This window comes from Salarias fasciatus, chromosome 5 (genome assembly GCF_902148845.1).
Source record: "Salarias fasciatus chromosome 5, fSalaFa1.1, whole genome shotgun sequence".
In the NCBI taxonomy this organism is placed as follows: domain Eukaryota; kingdom Metazoa; phylum Chordata; class Actinopteri; order Blenniiformes; family Blenniidae; genus Salarias; species Salarias fasciatus.
Window position 1 is genome coordinate 20,593,815 of NC_043749.1, and position 19,252 is coordinate 20,613,066.

The 19,252-nt window shown below is 41.3% G+C and overlaps 1 protein-coding gene across 1 annotated transcript; it reads right to left on the reverse strand.

The window, feature by feature from the left end:
* Positions 1-4,209: 4,209 nt before the first annotated feature.
* On the reverse strand, positions 4,210-8,373 carry rps10 (ribosomal protein S10). Its single transcript, XM_030092173.1, has 6 exons — positions 8,301-8,373; positions 7,716-7,865; positions 6,952-7,126; positions 6,115-6,192; positions 4,505-4,560; positions 4,210-4,291 (listed from the first exon to the last, which is right to left on the reverse strand). The coding sequence occupies exons 2-6, from the start codon at positions 7,863-7,865 to the stop codon at positions 4,250-4,252; spliced, it is 501 nt and encodes a 166-aa protein (XP_029948033.1). The 5' UTR covers positions 8,301-8,373; the 3' UTR covers positions 4,210-4,249.
* Between the last annotated feature and the right edge of the window lie 10,879 nt (positions 8,374-19,252).

Here is a 19,252-nt window from a genome sequence, read left to right on the forward strand (position 1 = left end):
TTGTAATAAATAACAATGTGTTCCATCAGTAAGACTGATGATATAATATTATTTTCTATGCTTTATTTGGTGATTTCCCTGCCAGTTTACCTGTTTTGCATCCTCTGTGTAGTTCTTTTCTTGTCTGTACACATCCATTTAATGTCTACCTGTCTTGGATGAGGGATCTCTCCTTTTCCCCGTTTAAAGTGTTTTCTTAGAAGTTTTTCCTCAGTGGATGTAATGCTTTAAGGACAGATGATGCTGTGATGCAATTTAAAGCAATTTTAGACAAACTGTAAAAATGGATATACAAATAAAATCGTCTTGCTTTTCCTTTTATGGTTTCGTTTGATGTGTTATGTTGAATATATAGCATTAAAATATACATTTCTCAGTGTGATAATAGGAAAGATGCATCTCTCTAAAATGCAAAAATCTTTGATATTGGCCTATCTATATTTGTTCACACACGCGCGCGCAAATGCTGACCAGAAGCACGGAGTGTGAAACACCGGGTCGTGCCTCAGCCGCCAGCCGCAGTGTGACGATCCGCCGGCCGAAGCAGGTGTGGGTGTCTGGCTGTCACTGACCTGCGGAGCACCAGGACCGCGGAAGACAGCGATACACCTCGGCAAAACACGTATAATGTTGATCGGTGCCAAACCGTAGCAGTTTAACAAAATTTGTTTTTATTTTTTTAGGTTTTTTTTTTTCCCCACTATATCACTTTTTTAAAATTTAAACAGACGAACGCCCTACTAAAGTTTGTCGAAGTAGAGTTTCCGTATGTCGCTGCGGTCACGCTCAGCTCCAGCTGCAGCGTCAATGACGTCACTCCCCCCCCACTCACGCGACTGCTGTGTCGTCATCGCGACCGACCAGAGATGAAAGCTTTCATATTTCCTCACGGCAACCACGCCAGATTCTCATCTTTTCAGTCTTAACTAGACTCAGGTGCAGAGAGGTATTGTTCTAGCCATTCTTAGCGTGACACAGATTACAGAGAAGATGCCATTAACTGATCTCTCAAGCAAATCCAACCTGAAAAGGGAACGGGATGCTCTCAAGAGAGGTGAGAAGCAGAAAATTAAGGATAGAAACACACAGTGTCAACGCTGGTTCGAGGAGCTGGTGGTCTACAAGGATAGAGTTAAAGATCTAGAAGGCACGGTGAGGTCTCTGCGGGCTGACCTACAGTCATACAAAAACAAGGATAAGATCAAGGAAATGCGGAATCAGCCTGGATCAGGCATCCACAGTCAAATGGAAGACATGTCACTTGAACTCCAGTCACTGAAACAGGAACTTCTTGAAGAGCAGGAAAAATCTAAAAGCCTTCAGGAGGCACTTGAGAAAAGACACCAGGACATGATCCAGCATGAGAAGGTAGAAGGTGATCTCCTCGCTGCAAAACAAGAGATCAAACAACTAGAAGAAAAACACAAAAATGAGGTAGATGCTCACAAGGTTGAGGTTGAAACTCTCAAGAAACAGCTCAATTTGGAAATATTGGAAAAGCACAATTCCCAAAAAACAATCACAACATTGGAGTGCAAGACAAGCGACCTGGAAAAAGATAACTTGAAGCTGAAGAAGGAGTTGAGCTCATTTAAGATGCCTTCAGCTGAAGTTATCGCAACATCCCACCAGTATCAAATCGCCCTCAAGGCCAATGAGGTAAAGAATGAGGAAAAACACAAGATGAAAGTCAAAGAAATTACGGCAAAAGCAGAGAAGGAAATATCTCAGTTAAAGGATATGATCAAAAACAATGAAAAAATTATTAGAGAGAAAAATGACAAAATTCAACATCAAAATGACAATATTAATAACATGAAGGAAAAATGCAAGGAGCATTTCATAAAAATAGCTGTTTTCTCAAAACAAATCTCCGAGCAAGAAAACACAATCGGTACTCTTGAAAAACAAATCGAAACGTTAAACGACGAGCTCAAAAACAAAGAATTTGTGTGTTCCTCGCGGGAGATCCTGGCAGTCAAAGAAAAGGCAGATAAACAAATTGAGTTTCTGAGGCAAAAAGCACATGCACAGGAAAAAGAAATAGCCCATCTGAAAGAAATGTGCTCCAAGAAGGAAACTGAACTAATTAGATTTAAAGAGGAGTTACAAGCATGTGCCGATGTCAAACATGACCGTATGAAATTTGATAGGTTATTTCTCACGATGAAAAGACACTACCTGGACGACAGAAAACCACCGTGCGAAAAAACAGATGTCGTTGAACAGCTGAGATTGGAAGTCAGCCAAAAACATCAGGAATTTACCAAAAAGAAGTTGGAGGGAGCTCACAAAGAATTCGGCAAAGAAAGGACGGCTTTGAAAAACAAGATCCATCATTTACAAAAAGGATTAACAGAAATGACAGCGACCACAGCTATGATATGTAGATCGAACCATGCAAAAACAGAAGAGCTTCAGAAGACCCAAAAGTTACTTGAGAAGGCGACAAAGCCAGTCACACAAAAGGTTAAATCCTGTGTGACAAAGAAAGTCTCTAAAAAAGTCAGTCCACCGAATGTTCCCACACAGGAACTCAAATTATCGGTGCCCGGCTCCAAACTTAAATCAGCTCGGAAGGCATGAACAAGCAGACGTCCTGCATTTGAAGAAAGTTTAAGTTCAAAAGGCGGTTTTCTGCAACCTCCCCTCCCCACAGAGTTGGGGGGTGGGGTTGCAGTCTAGTAAGTCAAAAAAAAAAGGACATCATGTAAGTATGAACAAAAAAAGCAAAGCTCAAAACAAACAAGCCCGGTGATATGACCGGGTTCGATCAGAAAAGGGAAAGAGGAAGTGGCCAAACTGCCCTCAGGTCAGGTTAAACACGGCTGTCCCTGCAGGTTGACTCTGGGGGCTCCAGTTTCTCCTGCATTTAATAAGTCATAAAAAGACATGGATAAATTTTAAATAAGAATAAAAATTAAAACGTGGGTGGTGGGGTGTGGTTGGAGCTCAACCAACCACACCCCACCACCACACTCTGGGCCCTTCGGCTTCATTTAAAAAGTAAGAGAAAAAGACATGGATACAAATTTTTATAAAAATAGAAATTAAAAATTGGGTGGTGGGGTGTGGTTGGAGCTCAGCTGTGGTGCTCCAACCACACCCCACCACCACACTCTGGGCCCATATCCTTCATTTAAAAAGTAAGAAAAAAAGACATAGATACAATTTTTTATAAAAATAGAAATTAAAAATTGGGTGGTGGGGTGTGGTTGGAGCTCAGCTGTGGAGCTTCAGCCACACCCCGCCACCACACTCTGGGGTCCTTCTCCTTCATTCAAAAAGTAATAAACAGACATGATAAAAAAATAAAATTATTTATACAGCACTTTTCTGAATGAAGATACAAAAAGCTTGACGATGACAAAAGCAAACTAGAAAATTCCAGAAGAAATTGTGACTTTGTCCCTGCAAGCTGGTGCCATGGTAACTGAGCACATGACAGAACCCCCCTGGGGTGCTTGCATGAGGCATATCAAAATCAGTCCAGAGTCACGTTGATCTCCATACTTGAAGGTTCATCATTTAAATAAATGTGGAAAAAAATTGCCGGTTTTTGGCCATTTCGCCTCATTGACAGTTACTGAAATCATTTGACTGCCTCATAAGGTTGCGCAACAAGATCAAGCTGCACTTCTGTGCAGGTCTCTTTCATGAGTTGTGAAATACTATTAAACTAGAATTCAAATGCAACGCCTGACATTCATTGATTCATTTCTTTTGTCAGACTCAAGTTACTTCCCATCGTTTTTCTTTCTGCCCTCCAATAAGCGGCACCAACAACACTGCATTAATAGCTGAGTGGGGAACTGCGAACACCAGCATCGTGCTAATAAATTAGCTAAGCAACACATGAAAGATGTATGCAGTGCAACCTGTTTTCTTTTTGAAGACTAAATTTAAAAAACAGTGAAAATCTTTCACCGAAGAGGATCTATTTAAATGTGTTTTAAAAGCAGGAGTAATGATAAACGGCAATCACCTCACCTGAGGACCTGTCGGAGCCCAGAATGATTATCGGTCCAGAAAACAGAACTTGAAGACAGTTTTAACAACAATAAACACCCATGAGCCCACCCTAGAAATAATAATTTCAGTATGAGTCTTGGTACTTATTGGCCCGTTACCAAAAGATCCAGGATCTGTGCCAGTCGGCAGTGCGATAGTTGGCCTAAAATAAATGCAGATTCACACCAGAGGCATTTGTTGTATTTTGTTTTTCTTTATTGTACAGAAACAGTGAAAATTACTGAGGCTGCTGTCCTCTGCCGCGTCCAAAGCCACCTCTCTGAAACAGAAAAGGTTCAGTTTATCAGTGACATGGAGGTGAACAGAAGAACCACATGTTCAAGAAAATCCAAAAGGCAGACTGAATATAGATAGCTTCGTGGCATTCCCTACTCAAAGTCACTCCCACAACACTTTGGCCAGGATTGTTTCTGTTGTTTCACTGCAGTGTCAAACACTGGAGGAATATACACACAAAAAGAAAAGTACTTACAAACTGGAACTCTGTGGCTGCTCCAGCACCAGCCTCGGCTTTCTTGTCTGCACCGGCTGAACAGAGAAAGACAACAGTCAATGAATTTGTGCTCAGATTAATTGAATCAAAGATACAATCGATTTATAGTCCCACTCCAATCCTCTGTTGAAGCTATTTTAAAGCGTTCTCAGGTGTGTTTAAATTGTGATTATAAAGTTTTTAGTCAAAATCACAAAACTTGTGCCATTTTCCAGGCCTCTGTGCCTGCAAATCTCCAGAGTTCACTTGCAAATTGTCTATGGGTTGTGGGTGGAGTCAGCGCTGCTAGTAATAGTCAACGATTCTGCAGATCGCCTCTCCTCCCGGCTCACCGCGGCCTCACGGACGGCCGTTACTACCGGGATGCTCGAGTTAAACACGGCTGTCGCTTGACTGTCCCACAGGGCACGGTGATTCAGATTAACTGGTGAATTATTTCTGTAAACGCATGCTGCTAACAGCAAACGTTAAAATAAGACTCACAAAAGACATGAAATTTACGGTAACTGCAGGTAACCCACGTTCTCCAGAACAACTACAAGTTTTGGTCATGCTTTCAACATGTCGGTCACAAGTTAACAGGAAAACCAGTCAATCCGAAACACCGGGCTGAAGGCGTTATGCGTGCCTCTTCTCCGCTAACACAAAACAGCACGCAGTGTCTGGGCTCAGTCCAGAGGCTCAGGCCTTCGCCTGCTAACTGCGGCCGTTGAGACGCCCCGCTGCTGGCACGACTATGGCCGCAGCCAGCAAAAGGTTCTGTCCACCAGGGCTTTCTCTCTGCGGACCCTGCAGCCTGTGAATCTCCGAGCAGAGCCGTGACACTACGTGCTCGGTTGCGTCAGCTGCCGAAGCCTCCCGTCGAAATGGGCGTCGCGAGCTCGCGGCCCGCCCAGTGGGCTTATGAAGTTACAAATCCAATCTTCTTGATTCTGAATTTGCTGGTCTCACCCCCAGTGACTTCAATGCCAAAATACTCAAATGCAATTTCGAGCGTGGTTTTCACAACACGTGTCAAGAAAAATGCCACATGAACATGTCAACATGAAAAAGTGGGTCTTTAAATCCACCAAATGATCACTGTATAAACCACTCGCGCTATGGTTAGTGATACTCTATATAATTAAGATCAGCTAAAAAAAACATTTGAAAACAAGCAACATTGATTTTTCAGCTAAACTTTTCAACCCAGTCTGATGAACATTTAGTTCAAGGCGATTGACTCTGAATACTTCATTCTTGAGTGCCCATCATTCTATTTAGAGCCGTTATCTCCAGGACTACTCGTTTTATCTTTCTTCTCATGTACTGATGTGTGATTGTATTTGTTGTTGTTGTTGTAACTGCCTCCTACTGCCATGCAAAGTCCCTCTCAGAAAAGAAATTTTTTATCTCAGCGAGGCTTTTACCTGGTTAAATAAAGGATATAACGGTGAATGAAACCTTGTTTGTATTTCGTTGACAAAAAACTAAATCCTAATCCAAAAACACCCACAAATCACAATCCATAGAAAGCCCAAGTTGGGCTTCCTCTCACACAAACTGCTAAGTTATACAAATGGGACTGGTGTGAGCGCAGATGTACGTACGGGGAGCAGCAGATCGCCTGTATGCATCTCTGTCGGCCTCCCCACGGTTGAGACGAGCCGGCCTCTCTCCCTCCATTCCTGTGGGAAGAGACAGAAAACCTTCAAATCCACAATGTTTACAGGTTATCATATTTGATGAAAAAATTTCACAACAGGAAATTCCAAGTATTTGTTTCAATATTGAGGGGAATCACAACGAATATCCTTAAGGTTCCGACTTGATAAAAGTTTGGCCTCAGGCAAACCTTTCAACAAACTTTTCACAGCTAAGCTGCACATTCATCTCAGTGTGGAGTCTGAGATGTTTCAGCCGAGCTCAGGATGTGTGTTTGTAATAAAGACATTCAGTAAAAACTGAAGAGGGTTCTGTTCCGTCATGACCCACACTCAACGCTTAAATTAATCAATTATACATCCTGTGCAAGAAAAGCTGCTTGTATTTTACCTTTAGTTTTGCAATCAAACAGCTTCAACATCTTTTCATTGAAAAACACATTGAATAATAACATGTTCGTTCTCTTTCTGCAAGTCCAGAGCTCCCAGCCTGTTTAGCTGGTAATTGAGGATGTGCCTATACAGCAGTCTGACGTCTTACTGAGAATAATGGAAATGATTACAAAGCACAAGAGACACACTGAGCTGCATGTAGCCTATCAGTCCATGTTCAACTCCTCCCACTGATGACATGTGGCTGTGTTACTGTCTTTACAAATAGTCCCATAAAATTACAATCCTTGAAGATTTTAATCAATTGTGAATTAATATTGTCTGCTGGTAATGAAAAGACTGTAATTAAGTTAAAAGGCAGTCCATCCACAGTGTGTAATGGTGTCCTACCCTTGGGCCTGGGCCTTGCGGTCTCAGGGCGGGTCTGGCGGCGCAGGGTGGCGGGTACGATCTCTGGGGGAAGGTGGAGGAAGTCTCTCAGGTACTGGATACCCTCATTGGTGAGGTACCAATAGAAATGGCGCCAGGCAAATTGCTCCTTGACGTACCCACAGGACTTCAGAGACTGGAGGAAACCCACACAAAGTTTAGTTAGATCATGTCAAGAGGAAAAAAGTCTAAGTATTATTGTTGAAGCTTTTTGATCCTCAACATTACATTACATCATCACAGTCAAAGTTCATCTGCTGCCTCACATTAATATACAATAGATACTAGTGGATCTCCGTTTAGGCATCACTTGTCAACAGAACACAGATACAGCCTGGCCTTTATGTGTCATACTTAATCATCTATGTTCTTCCTGGTTGGTGCAGCAAGGCCAGCATCCAATCATGTTATTTCTTTCTAGGAGCTGAATTAAGTACAGCAAAGAAATCGAAAAAAACACACTAGACCATCATCGTGAAGCATTACTGTGAACTGGATTACATAAAAACAGACTTAACTGAGTGCTGTGGCAATTTTACCAGCAAGGACTCAAGACTCATGCCAATTACACATGACTTTGAAACTTATTTTGTGTTTGAAATTCAGCTTGAGATGTATTGATTACATTTGCAGAATAGCCGGGGCCCAACTGTAAATAATGTGAGTGAATACTGAGGCTCAGCGATGAGCAGCTGATGCTCAGGACACATCAGGTCGCCTCTCACCTGCATCGCTTTCATCACGTGAAGGTTGGGCACATTCTTGTCAGCAAGCTCGGGATGCTTGGCCAGGTGGACATCTTTCTTGGCCACCATAACTCCCTCTTTGAAGAGGAGTTCGTAGATTGCAATGCGATTCTTCTTGGGCATCAGCATCTATAAAAGGCAGGGGTCCGGAATCAGGAAGGTGCTTCCACTAACACATACTAGCCTGGCTATTAGCATGCTAGCTGATTAGCAGACAACTACTCGCGGGTACAAAATGACATGAAGCCACCCACTCAATCGGCAGCCAAAACATCTCAATGTTGGTTTAGATCATTCACAGCAGCGGACACCTGTTAAACTTGCATTACATAAAGGCACACGGGCCGCGAACAGTAGTGAAATGGCAGCCGGTCATGATCACCGAAGCTCGGCTCTCTTCCTCACTTCTAAGCCCAACATCGATCTTTGTACACAACCTACAGCTCAAATATGTTTACGGCTTTAGCTGTAACCTCAACAAAAACCAACAGAAACAGTTAATTATATGATAAAATGACAGATGTTGAAGATATTTGTGGATTATTTCGCTCAGGCTCGTTTTACCTTTCCACTTGATACGGGACCGGAGCCGGAAGGAACGACTTTTCCTGACGGCGTAGTTTTACTCTCCGTCCGGGTGAGAACGAGGGAGCAGCGCCCCCTGCTGGACAGGAGGAAGAAGCGCCCCCTGCTGGACAGGAGGGAGGAGCACCCCCTGCTGGACGGATACTGGAAGTCGTTAGAGTGAAGCATGTACTAAACAGCAAATTTCTGTATCTTTCAAAATGTCATCATAACCGATTGTTTTTGAAGCGATTTCAATATGTAAAATATATAAAGAATCTTTGAAATGAAATAAACGAAAATTGCCTTGTGGCTACAACAAAGCATATGTCAGTGTTCGAAAGGCATCAGCTTTTTCAGTCACTTAGCAATCAAGTGTATTTGTGTGAGGTTTTTTTTGTTTGTTTTCTGACAAAAAAGTTTTCTATATGTATCTATAACATTCTTTATTTTGAATATTTCAATAAACCTCGTTTCATTGGTTTGGCTTCATTACACTTTCCCCCCTTGTTTACTGACGGCCGTTTCCTTTGCAGCCTTTATTTGTAAAGAGCTTCCCGGATCCTCCCCTGGTTATTCTGCCCACCTTTCATCCTCTCCTGGACCTGCACCATCCCCCATACCGGAGGCTCTCTACCGGAGACACCACCGAGCCCGAGTCAGTCCCCTCTGATCACCACAATGATCCTACACCAGGGCCTTTAAACAAGCTGGATTATCATTTTTGCTGAGGTATGTTATTTTATATCTTTAACTCGGAATGCCTGCTCGGGATGGACACACGTGGATGAGGGAGCAGGTTGATTTTATTGCAAATATTGCTGCAGCGTTGCATCTGTGAGAAGAGGTGACTGTTAATGAATGTAAATTGCAGTGCATTGGATTTAAAAGTTGTTTGGAGACAGGAGCGCTCGGTGTATATTACAACACCACAGTTCTCTTCAAACGTACAGTTTGTGCTTGGGATGTGTAACTTGAGCTCCAGCTTTTCTCTCAAAGACAGGATCAGCATGTTGACGGTTTGACTCCTAGAATAAGCAAAAAACAGAAGAAAAAAAAAAAGAATGCATGCAACTTGAAGGCTGAGTCTGGAAAACATAATTTGCGGGACTTTTTTTTGGTCCAGATTCAGTGGCAGTGCGTGCAGGCTGCAGCAGAGGACAGGGAGGGATGCGTGAAGTCAGAGGCTTGTCTCCTGGGAGAGCCTGTGCTGCCTCCATCTCTTTGATTTATGTCTGCAGAGCAGCTGGTAGGAGATCAGGTCAGAGTGTACAGACCTCCGTCTGAGCTGCCTCTCATCTCTGAGCGAGCTCTGTCCACGGTTCTGAACTCTCCTGCACTCTTGTACTCAAAGTGCAGCAGGCGGGGGTTCTACAGCAAAGGTTTGGTTCATGCCTCATACATCAGTTCAGTGTGTGAGCAGCTCAGGACAGGACCAAGCAACTGGAAAGTAACTAAGAGCCACTTCTATAACTCTTTTGATCTATAACCAAGATCGGTGTGTGTGTCTGTGTGTGTGCACATTGTGAGTCTGTGGGGTTCTCCTCCTCCTCTGTTTGATTACTGTCAATGCAGTTTTGTAACACTGAAACTTTATTTCTTTCCAATTCAATTTTTTCCGCCTCTGTCTGCTGTGACAGTTGCACATCTCACAAATCACCTGCTTTAAGTAAACCTTCTTCTTCTGCATTAGTCTCTCCAGCTGAATCTTTGCAGTGAGACTGAATACAGCATGACTGTGGACAAACTGGCTTTTTCTTGTCACACATAATAAACTGGCTGCTTGATCAGCCCCTAATACTTTAACACACGTTAATGTGTTCATCAATTATGTAATTTTCACTGCAAAAAATATCAGACAATATATTTTCTAATTTACCCGGAGGTCCAATAGAGGACTAGAATATCCTTTAAACACATTTGTAGGTTCAGAATGAATGCAGTGAGATAAACCAAACCATTTTCAAGAGATATCGAGACAATCAAGTTGATATTTATGAAGTAAACTATTTATTATGTTGTTCTGCAGATTAGAAAACAGTTTTAAAAAGTTATTATTTCTTGCTGGATTCACATTCAGAAGCCACAATAAGCAGTTTATTCTCTCCCATTTCTGTTCATTGAGCCAGCCTGCTAAAACATAGCTAAAACAAAGATGACTTTGTTTCAGGACCATTTAAGGCAGAAAATGACTTCCGAGGTAATTTAGACTCAAACTGCAGAAGGCGAAGGTTTTTGATCATTTATTCTTTTGGCTGTTTTATCTTTGATTTCCCCTGAGAGTATTTTAAATCAATGGCACAAAGTGCAGCCTCTTCTGTGACGTTGATAAGTCCTGGCTGATATGATCATGCTGTGTCAGACCTCCATTTGGAGCATAAAATGGTGAGTTCTGGTAAATCTCTCAAGCAATCAGATGGTCTGATTTCTTCTACATTTGCTTTTGTTTTTTAGTTCTATGTAGTGTCTAGACAGGAACTGGGAAAAAACAAGAAGTAATGAATGAACCCCTCTGTCTGCACACGGATCCTAAAAACACACACATGTCAACATAATTTCAGGACAGAAAGTAAAAGTAAATGACCTTGATTGTCCATTTGGTTAAGCTGTATTTTCTTAAAACATCTACTGACAATCATTAACTTTATTTTTTTTTTTAAGTTTTGAGATTTTGAATGAATTATTTCGCAAAGAAGCTGGGTGAGAAAACATGTCAAGGGGTTCAAAGGGTTAAAAAGGCCGATTAAGTGGATGAGTGTGTCCCCGTGCGCGCATGTTAAAGTGCTTCTTTGAGTTCCCAAATAGATTAATTCACAAATTGGGGACATTCGATTGATTTGTGACGTTGGAGGAGGGATGACAGACGAAGGTTCTTTTCTAATCTGATTAATTAAACTAAACCTCAAGTCGTCTTTTCTTCCTGACTCTCCCTCTCTTTGTGTATGTCATTATGAATATGTTATCCCCAAAGGGCTAAGACCCTGCAGGGTGCCTACTTTTTTCATTTGCACTTACAAGCTGGACATGTCACATCTGGTGCTCACAGGCCCAAATGAAATAATTGAATGGAGGCTGTTAAGTTTAGTGACATTATTCTCTTAGTGTCAGTCGCCTTTTAAATCCTGAGATGTCCTCAGACATCCGGAGCTTTTCCATCTCACTACAGACTGTGGATCGATGCAATTAAAACTTTCGTTCTGTCTCCGCTGCTCTGAGGATTGCCTCCATATGTAGTCGGCTATAATAGTCTGACATGCTGCTCCTCAGCGAGATGCATGAGTGGAATCAGGGAGCGTATTGAACGCAGCCGTGTGTAATATCTACGGACGGACATTAGAGTTTATGATTTATAACACCGAATGGAAGATCGCTTAAAGTGAGTCAGGCCTGCAGGCTGAGAGGGGAGAGAGCAGAGTCACAGCTCTGCATGAAACTCGCCTTGAACTGTAAGGCGTAATTGGATCCTGAGATAGGATCCTCGCTGGGGATGATGGGAAGAATAAAGGGCTGCGGCTTTCTTATAGGTCGAGGGTTTTTGTCCTCTGTGGTTTCAGTCCGGATGGTGTCTCACATGAGGGATTCAGTTAGGCTTCGATCAGTAAGAGTTTACCTTGGCTGTTACTGGGGTTCAGAAAAGGGCAGAGGGCTTTAATTCTGAGCAAATTAAGTGTGAACATACAGATAGAGCTTTAAAGATCATCCTATTTGTCACACAGCTTTGAAAGTTGACCAGTGTTTTCTCAGACTAATAGCATCTTTTTCTGCCAACTGTTCAAACATATTACAGTTATTACGAAGGACGGGGAGGCTAGAAAATATTAGCATTTAGGAGACTGACAATCAAAGAATTTAACAAAATAAATAAATGAAAAGGGAACACATCCTTCTCCAGTGTAACACGAAACAAATTGCCAAAATAGTTACCTTACTCTTATCAGTTTTCATGCTTTCTAATTATATTCTCTGAGCTCATTTACTTACGCTCTACAAATTATATTATTATCCAACTTATGAAGTTATCAGATTGTTGAAGTGGTGACGTAAACAGCCTAAAGCAGGGCTGTCAAAGTGACACTAATGATGGTGCAATCACCAAGTTCAGCAGAAAGCCTGATAAGGTGCCGCATTACAATCAGCTGTGTTGAAGCAGGGAGACATGGGAAGCATGCAGGACTGCGGCCTAAAGTGATACACTTTATCAGATGACCGCTCTTATCTGATCATGAGAGGTCAGATTAACACACTTATATTACCCCTCAGTACACCAGTGTCTGTGCATGTATTGATCGCATTTATTTTGTTTTTTTGCTATGTTTCGCAAGTTTTTAAAAAATTGGAAAAAAAAAAAAAAAACAAATAAAAAATAAATCTTTTATCTGATTGAAAAACAATCTATCAAGTTTATCAAACGCTTGAACTAGAGATGGAACACACTGATTTTGTCAAGGTATGAACTACTTTATAAACATCCTCAGAGACATTAATAGTGTCTATAAATTCTGACTCAGCTGTTTGGGCTTTACTCTGAATCAGCGGAATCTAACCGGCAGGCTGCGCAGTGCAGATCAGGAGTAAACCCGGCTCAGAACAAGCTTCTCAACCAAAATCGTTCAGGTTCCACAGATTCTTCGGCTCAAATTCTCAACATTGTGCACATTTTTCATTTTTATAATTTATGTGTTTGATGATGAAGATGATATAAAAACAAAATTATCAACAAGTACATTTTTTGAATCTTTTTCTTGGAACTGATTTCTTTTCTTCCAGCTACAAGAGTCCTTTGAAGGAAATAAAGTGAAGCATAGAAGACGTAAAACCGTATCCATCTTTGGATTTCCAATGACAGTGTGTTAAATGGATACTGCTTCACATCAAGTAGAGTGGAAGTCGAATGTCTCATAAAACATTTTCGGTGTTGTTTATATGCAAGTCATCCTTCTTTGACTGCCTGCGGAGTGTCGTCGGGAAGATGCAGTCGGATAATCTGCATGAAGTGAAGCGCATGCTTCCTCCTTCCACAGTGTGATAAATCAGTGTGTGTGTCTGTGTGTGTGGGGACGTCTCTATAATAGATGCTACATCACAAAAGCCACGGAGAGCTGAAGAGGAACAAGAAGAGGCTATTAGAAGCTGTTGGCTGAGGGTTTGCTTTGCCCCTGCGAGGCTCCTGAGCTTCAGATTTATTGTAGCGGTGAAGTGCTTTACGGCCACGTGAGGAGGAAGGAAGAGGGCTTCACGTTGCTATAGTGACCGGCTTCATTAAAGCAAGGCGTCTGTGTCTGTGTGTGTGCATGACTGTGGATGTATCAACAGCAACAATGGAAAAAAGCTGATACTCCAGTTTCCCAGGTTCAAAGTTGAATAAAGCAGGTACAGATGATGAATGGATGATTGGCATGTTTTAGTTTCACTTGTTTTGCATCATCCGCAATTTTTTTGACTCCATGTAAATACAGCATCAGGTTTGCAGTCACCTGAAGGCACCGTCAGTGTCATTTTCTCTGAGTGGCTTTCAGGTCCAGCAGCCTGTGGAGATTTCATTCATCCCTGAGAGCAACAGAGGCTTCTGTGTGTGTGTTGTTGATCTCTCGCCACTTGAAGCACCTGCTCTGTTTGAGTCGCTGAATGAGTCATTTCCGTTTTCACCCACTGACATTCCTGCCCGGCTTCAGCTCCACTCGATCGGGGGCTTGGCGTGTTTGCACACTGTGACTCCAGCAGCTGAACCGCAGGCTTCAACGAGCACCCGGTCCGCCCCGCGTCCCAGCGGTGTGCAGGACGAAAAAACGTTATTGATTGCAAACAAACTGGGAGGGAAAGCAACGGCGTTCACTACAGTCCCACTGAAGAAATGAATGAATTCAACACTAAGATAATGCTTTCACAGCCACACTCCTGCATATAAAGCAGGGCAGTATATATAACAGTGATAAGAACATAGCAGTACCCTTTGTCTTCTCAGTGAAGGTTATTGTGAACTAAAATCCTTCGAATGTACGACAGCATGCTTCCTGATGACACAAAATATGCAGATTAGCTCAGCTTGTTCCCGCTCGTCATTTCCTCTCAGTTCAGTAGATTTTATAGTAGTTGCTAAATTTAGATCAGGATTCAACTGAAGTCATTTCCAAATGTAAACTGCTGTGAGTTTTAGGGATAATGTCAGTTTTAACCAGCAATATTTTTTTCGTCTTATCATTCTTGTGTATTTGCATTATCGTCTCACATTCCTCTGAACTTCCTATGCACCGGTGGACTTTCCATCAGGAATGGTCCGATAAGGATTTGATGAGCAATGGCCAAAAGTCACAGGAGCCTCCCACTTGTCGGAGTTACTGACTTGCATTATCTTGGCGTCTAACATTCATCACAACTCTTCCCCGCACGAGTGTCGAGGTGACAGAATACCTGTGTTTGGCATTTGGTACCGTTTTTAATCGCAAGTTTGATTCTTCGCAAGTTTGATTCTTCTCAACTATTTCCTGTTTGATTTATTATCTGTTACTTATTAGCTCAGTACCAGTACGGAGAACATGGCATGACTTCCTACCTGACTTCTTTTCTTGAAGAAACGGGGACAGATTGCCATTTTGCAAACGGGGAAGCACTTTTTTGTTGCTGTTTATAAATGCATTTTGTTGCATAAATTGTGTCACTATTGGGTATTTAATGTTGGTACTGAGTGATTTAAGGAGATTGTGCCATAAAAAGACAGAAATATTTTTTTTTTAATTGCACAATTGCATATATGTACAAGTATGTGTGAATTTATTAGTGTCACAAAATTAGCTTTCTCATGTATTGCAATGTTTATACTGCATGTGGCTCATGTTATATTTATTACACTTCCACAAATATCATTTTCTTAATATGTTGAATTGGCTGAATTCACAGTTTCAACTGGAATAAATGCCGAGGGCACCACAGTTTGCTTTGAGGTGCTTCACTCATGCACCCAGGGAGCTTCAGGTCTGCTTGAGGGGTGTAGCGCCGCATTATGTAATAACGCCGCATTATGTAATAATGTAATAAATTTTCACATCATTATGTAATAACGCCGCATTTTGTAATAACTTGCCGCATTTTGTCATAAAATTCTTGAACGCAATATGTAATAAAGTTTGCCGCATTTTGTGATAAGTTGTTGCATATTGCACCAGTTATTACAAAATGCGGGTGTTCAAATTTTTTTTGAAGAAAATGTAATAAATTGGTGCATTACGTAATAAACCACCAAAATGTATGTCTTAATTTGAAAAAAAAAACATGATAACATCAGAACAACATTGATTTTAATCATTCTAGCATGACTCAGAACTAAGAATTACTTTTACGAACTAGTAAGATGTTTCATTAGTCAACACTTATTTAAATATAAGTGTTCATTGTAATCATAGAGAATGTGTTTGATAGCTCAGAGACAAAAGCTGCATTAAATGCATGTTACAGACAAACATTATCAGCGCACTGAATGGTCAAACTTTTAAGGTCATCATGATCATGTTCAATCATGATCTGATTAGCAATAATATGGTAGATTGGTTTTGGAAGTTTCTGAAATGACTTTTTCTGGCACTTTTCTGGCACTACAGACTGTTTATCTGCTCCTTTATTACAGATTATTTAGAGAAAATTAAGCACAAACATTGTCATACATTTTTTATCCATGTGCTGGATAAACTCGATGACTGCACCCCGGATAAACACCATCAGGATGCCCTGGATAAACCCCATGATGATGTCCTTCTATATGATGATGGAAATTGTGACATGCCCAACCTGCCGACAGAATTGCTGTCATATGTTATTCAGTTAACACTACATTCTGACATGTCAGTGCTTGATGTATTCAACAGGGTTTCTCAATGTTTTCAAGACCTACTGCTTCTACTAGGAATTGCTTTTTTTCAAGTCTTAAGTAAATGTCTTGGATATTGGATATATTGCAAATCTTTTTGTTAATAGGCAACTGTGGATATCCTTCTTTTTATTTTAATAACAGATTAGAAATGTCTCATTTTTGCCCAGCTCATGTTCCCTCAATCCAACGCTTGGTGAATTCTGCTTCACAATGATAGGAAGAGCCGACATCGAAGGATCAAAAAGCAACGTCGCTATGAACGCTTGGCCGCCACAAGCCAGTTATCCCTGTGGGAACTTTTCTGACACCTTGCAACCACTATAGAAAAGGACATCTATGTTGCATTAGCACAAATGGAATTGGAGTGAAGTTTTTTTCTATTCTATATTAGTTTTTGTCTTTTGTCTGCTTTCTATCACGTATATATATGCATAACATAATCCAGATGTGTGTGTGTCTTCTGACATTTCAGTGCACTGATGATGTTTCTGTCTGTAACATGCATGTAATGTAGTTTTTGTCTCTGAGCTATCAAACACGTTCTCTATGATTACAATGAACACTTATATTTAAATAAGTGTTGACTAATGAAACATCTTACTAGTTCGTAAAAGTAATTCTTAGTTCTGAGTCATGCTAGAATGATTAAAATCAATGTTGTTCTGACGTTATCATGTTTTTTTTTCAAATTAAAGGTGCTGTAGGCAGGATTTTGCTAGTCAGTGCTAATTTTTCTGTTTTCTTTGGATTAAATGTTAGAGTATCCATTGATAATCCTTTAGGAGTGTAGCATAATTGCACAACGTTTCCATCTGTCTCTGTTCTGAGCTGAAAAGGAATCTCGACAGCTCCAGGTATCTTTGACCAATCAGAAGAGCCCCTGAGGCTCTAACCGTGATTGGTCGAGTGGCGTTTGTCGCACGTTCTTGTGGGAGGGGCTCAACTTGCAAAAGGGCGTAATGTCAGAGAAAACAGGACAGGATTGGCTGTGCTGGGTTTCAAATCGCCATCTTAGATGGGTCAAATCGCCATCTTGCTTAGGTAAAACTAAGCAAGATGGCGGAGATGCTGAATCCTGCCTACAGCACCTTTAAGACATACATTTTGGTGGTTTATTACGTAATGCACCAATTTATTACATTTTCTTCAAAAAAAAATTTTAACACCCGCATTTTGTAATAACTGGTGCAATATGTAACAACTTATTACAAAATGCGGCAAACTTTATTATATATTGCGTTCAAGAATTTTATGACAAAATGCGGCAAGTTATTACAAAATGCGGCGTTATTACATAATGATGTGAAAATTTATTACATTATTACATAATGCGGCGTTATTACATAATGCGGCGCTACAAGGGGTTTATTGGATTGTTGAAGGCCACACACAATTCAGGTGGGTTTTTTTTATGAGTGTAGTTGGAAAACAGTGATCTAAACTTTCTTGGGAAATGTAACGAAAACACCAACCTGGCCAAAAATACCCAAAAGATCATATTATCACTATCTTCAAAGGTCATCGATGTCAAAATGTCAAAGAATTCAGTGTTTTTTGAAGTAGCAGTAGTGTGTGACACTGCATCAGACCTTACCGAAAAGTCCCACCTCAACAATGAAAGGAATATATCCAAACCACTGCAGGAAAGCATGCTCAATTATATGATTTTTCTTCTTTTTTTTATGAGAGCAACCTGCAGCCCATTTAATTCCTCTTTGCCTGCACAGGGGCTGTAAATTGCCTCCTGCAATAATGGGATGTAACTCCAGGGTCAAACAGAGCAATCCCCGCAGGGAGAAATATGATTAGATGACACACAGATGGCACAGACGAGCGTCTGGCTGTTTGAACAGAGGGGCTGGCTCTTTTCGCCTCCTGCATAGCTTGAAGGATTCGGGGCGGCAAATTTGATCAGCGTCCCCGCAGGTTTCTGTCTTGAGCTGCGTGTGGCCGATGTTGTGAGGCTGCTTGTTTTGTTATCAAAGTGGACGGGAGATGTGCGACCGTCTCCATTAACTCTCATCACACAAGTTGCCTTGAAATTACTAAAGAGCTTTGTGTTATTGTCCTCTAATTAGTCGGAGTGTTTCCGCCTGAAGCTACTTCCCTCTGTTGCGAACACTTTGTTTATTCTTTTTGTGTGAGTTAATTAAAAAAAATATTGCTGCACTTCCTGTTTCACCTTCACATTAGGAAACCTGTATTGATTGAGTGGATGCAGGGCGTCTGAAACTGATACCCTGATGTTGACTCGCTCCTGGGTCTGATGATCTGTGCGAGTCTCTCAGTTTTCTGTCCTTCCTGTTGTGTAATAAGCATCTTTTTTTTTTTGCCTCTTTCTTCCTTTTTTTTCTGACTCTTTCTCTTTATAACCGTTATCTCTTGTGCCTGATGCCTGGTTAAGTAATAATGAGGGTGCCTTGAGTCAGCTGGCTAATTATTAATGCTCTAATGTGTCTACTCAAGGATATGTCAAAGTTCATCACTGCTGTGTGTGTGTGTGTGTGCGTGCGTGCGTGCGTGCGTGCGTGCGTGCGTGCGTGGGTGGGAATGCGGGAGCAGAGCACACTCATCAGGGCGTGCCCTCTCTTGGGGAGAAGGAGCCAACTCCATTTGGCATCACTTTAAGGTTCACTTTAAGAAGTGTTTTGTTTTTTGTTTTTTTTTTGTTTTTTTTGGGGTGATTAGCATCAATGGAAATTTCTCACCAAAGGCAACAAGCCCTTATATTCATGAATGTGTAATGATTCCTCTGTTCATCATGGAAATGTATCATCCTTTATTTATGTAAAGATATACATTTTTTTAAATCTAAAAAGTTTGGACAGAAATAACGATTAGGTTGACAGTACAGGATGATGAGGAAAAAAAAAGTATTTATGGCTGAAGTTGGAGGATACATACAAGAGAAGTCAATGCTTTGTGTGAGTGTGCGTGTGAGCGTGTGTGTAAAAGGCGTGTTACGCTGCAGAATGATTGCAGTCGAGCAGAGACGCTGTTTGACTTTCAGCCTCAGGTGTCCGTGAAGTCTGTCAGAATTTATTGGCAGCAGCGTCGCTGGGGACTGAGCAGCCACCGGCAGGACAGACCA

Excerpts from the sequence above, each read along its gene's own strand:
- rps10 (XM_030092173.1), bottom strand. The coding sequence starts at position 7,865 with ATGCTGATGCCCAAGAAGAATCGCATTGCAATCTACGAACTCCTCTTC. Across the intron at positions 7,127-7,715 it reads ACGTGATGAAAGCGATGCAG|TCTCTGAAGTCCTGTGGGTA; the intron begins GTGAGAGGCGAC and ends GGTTTCCTCCAG. Across the intron at positions 4,292-4,504 it reads CAGCCACAGAGTTCCAGTTT|AGAGGTGGCTTTGGACGCGG; the intron begins GTAAGTACTTTT and ends TTTCTGTTTCAG.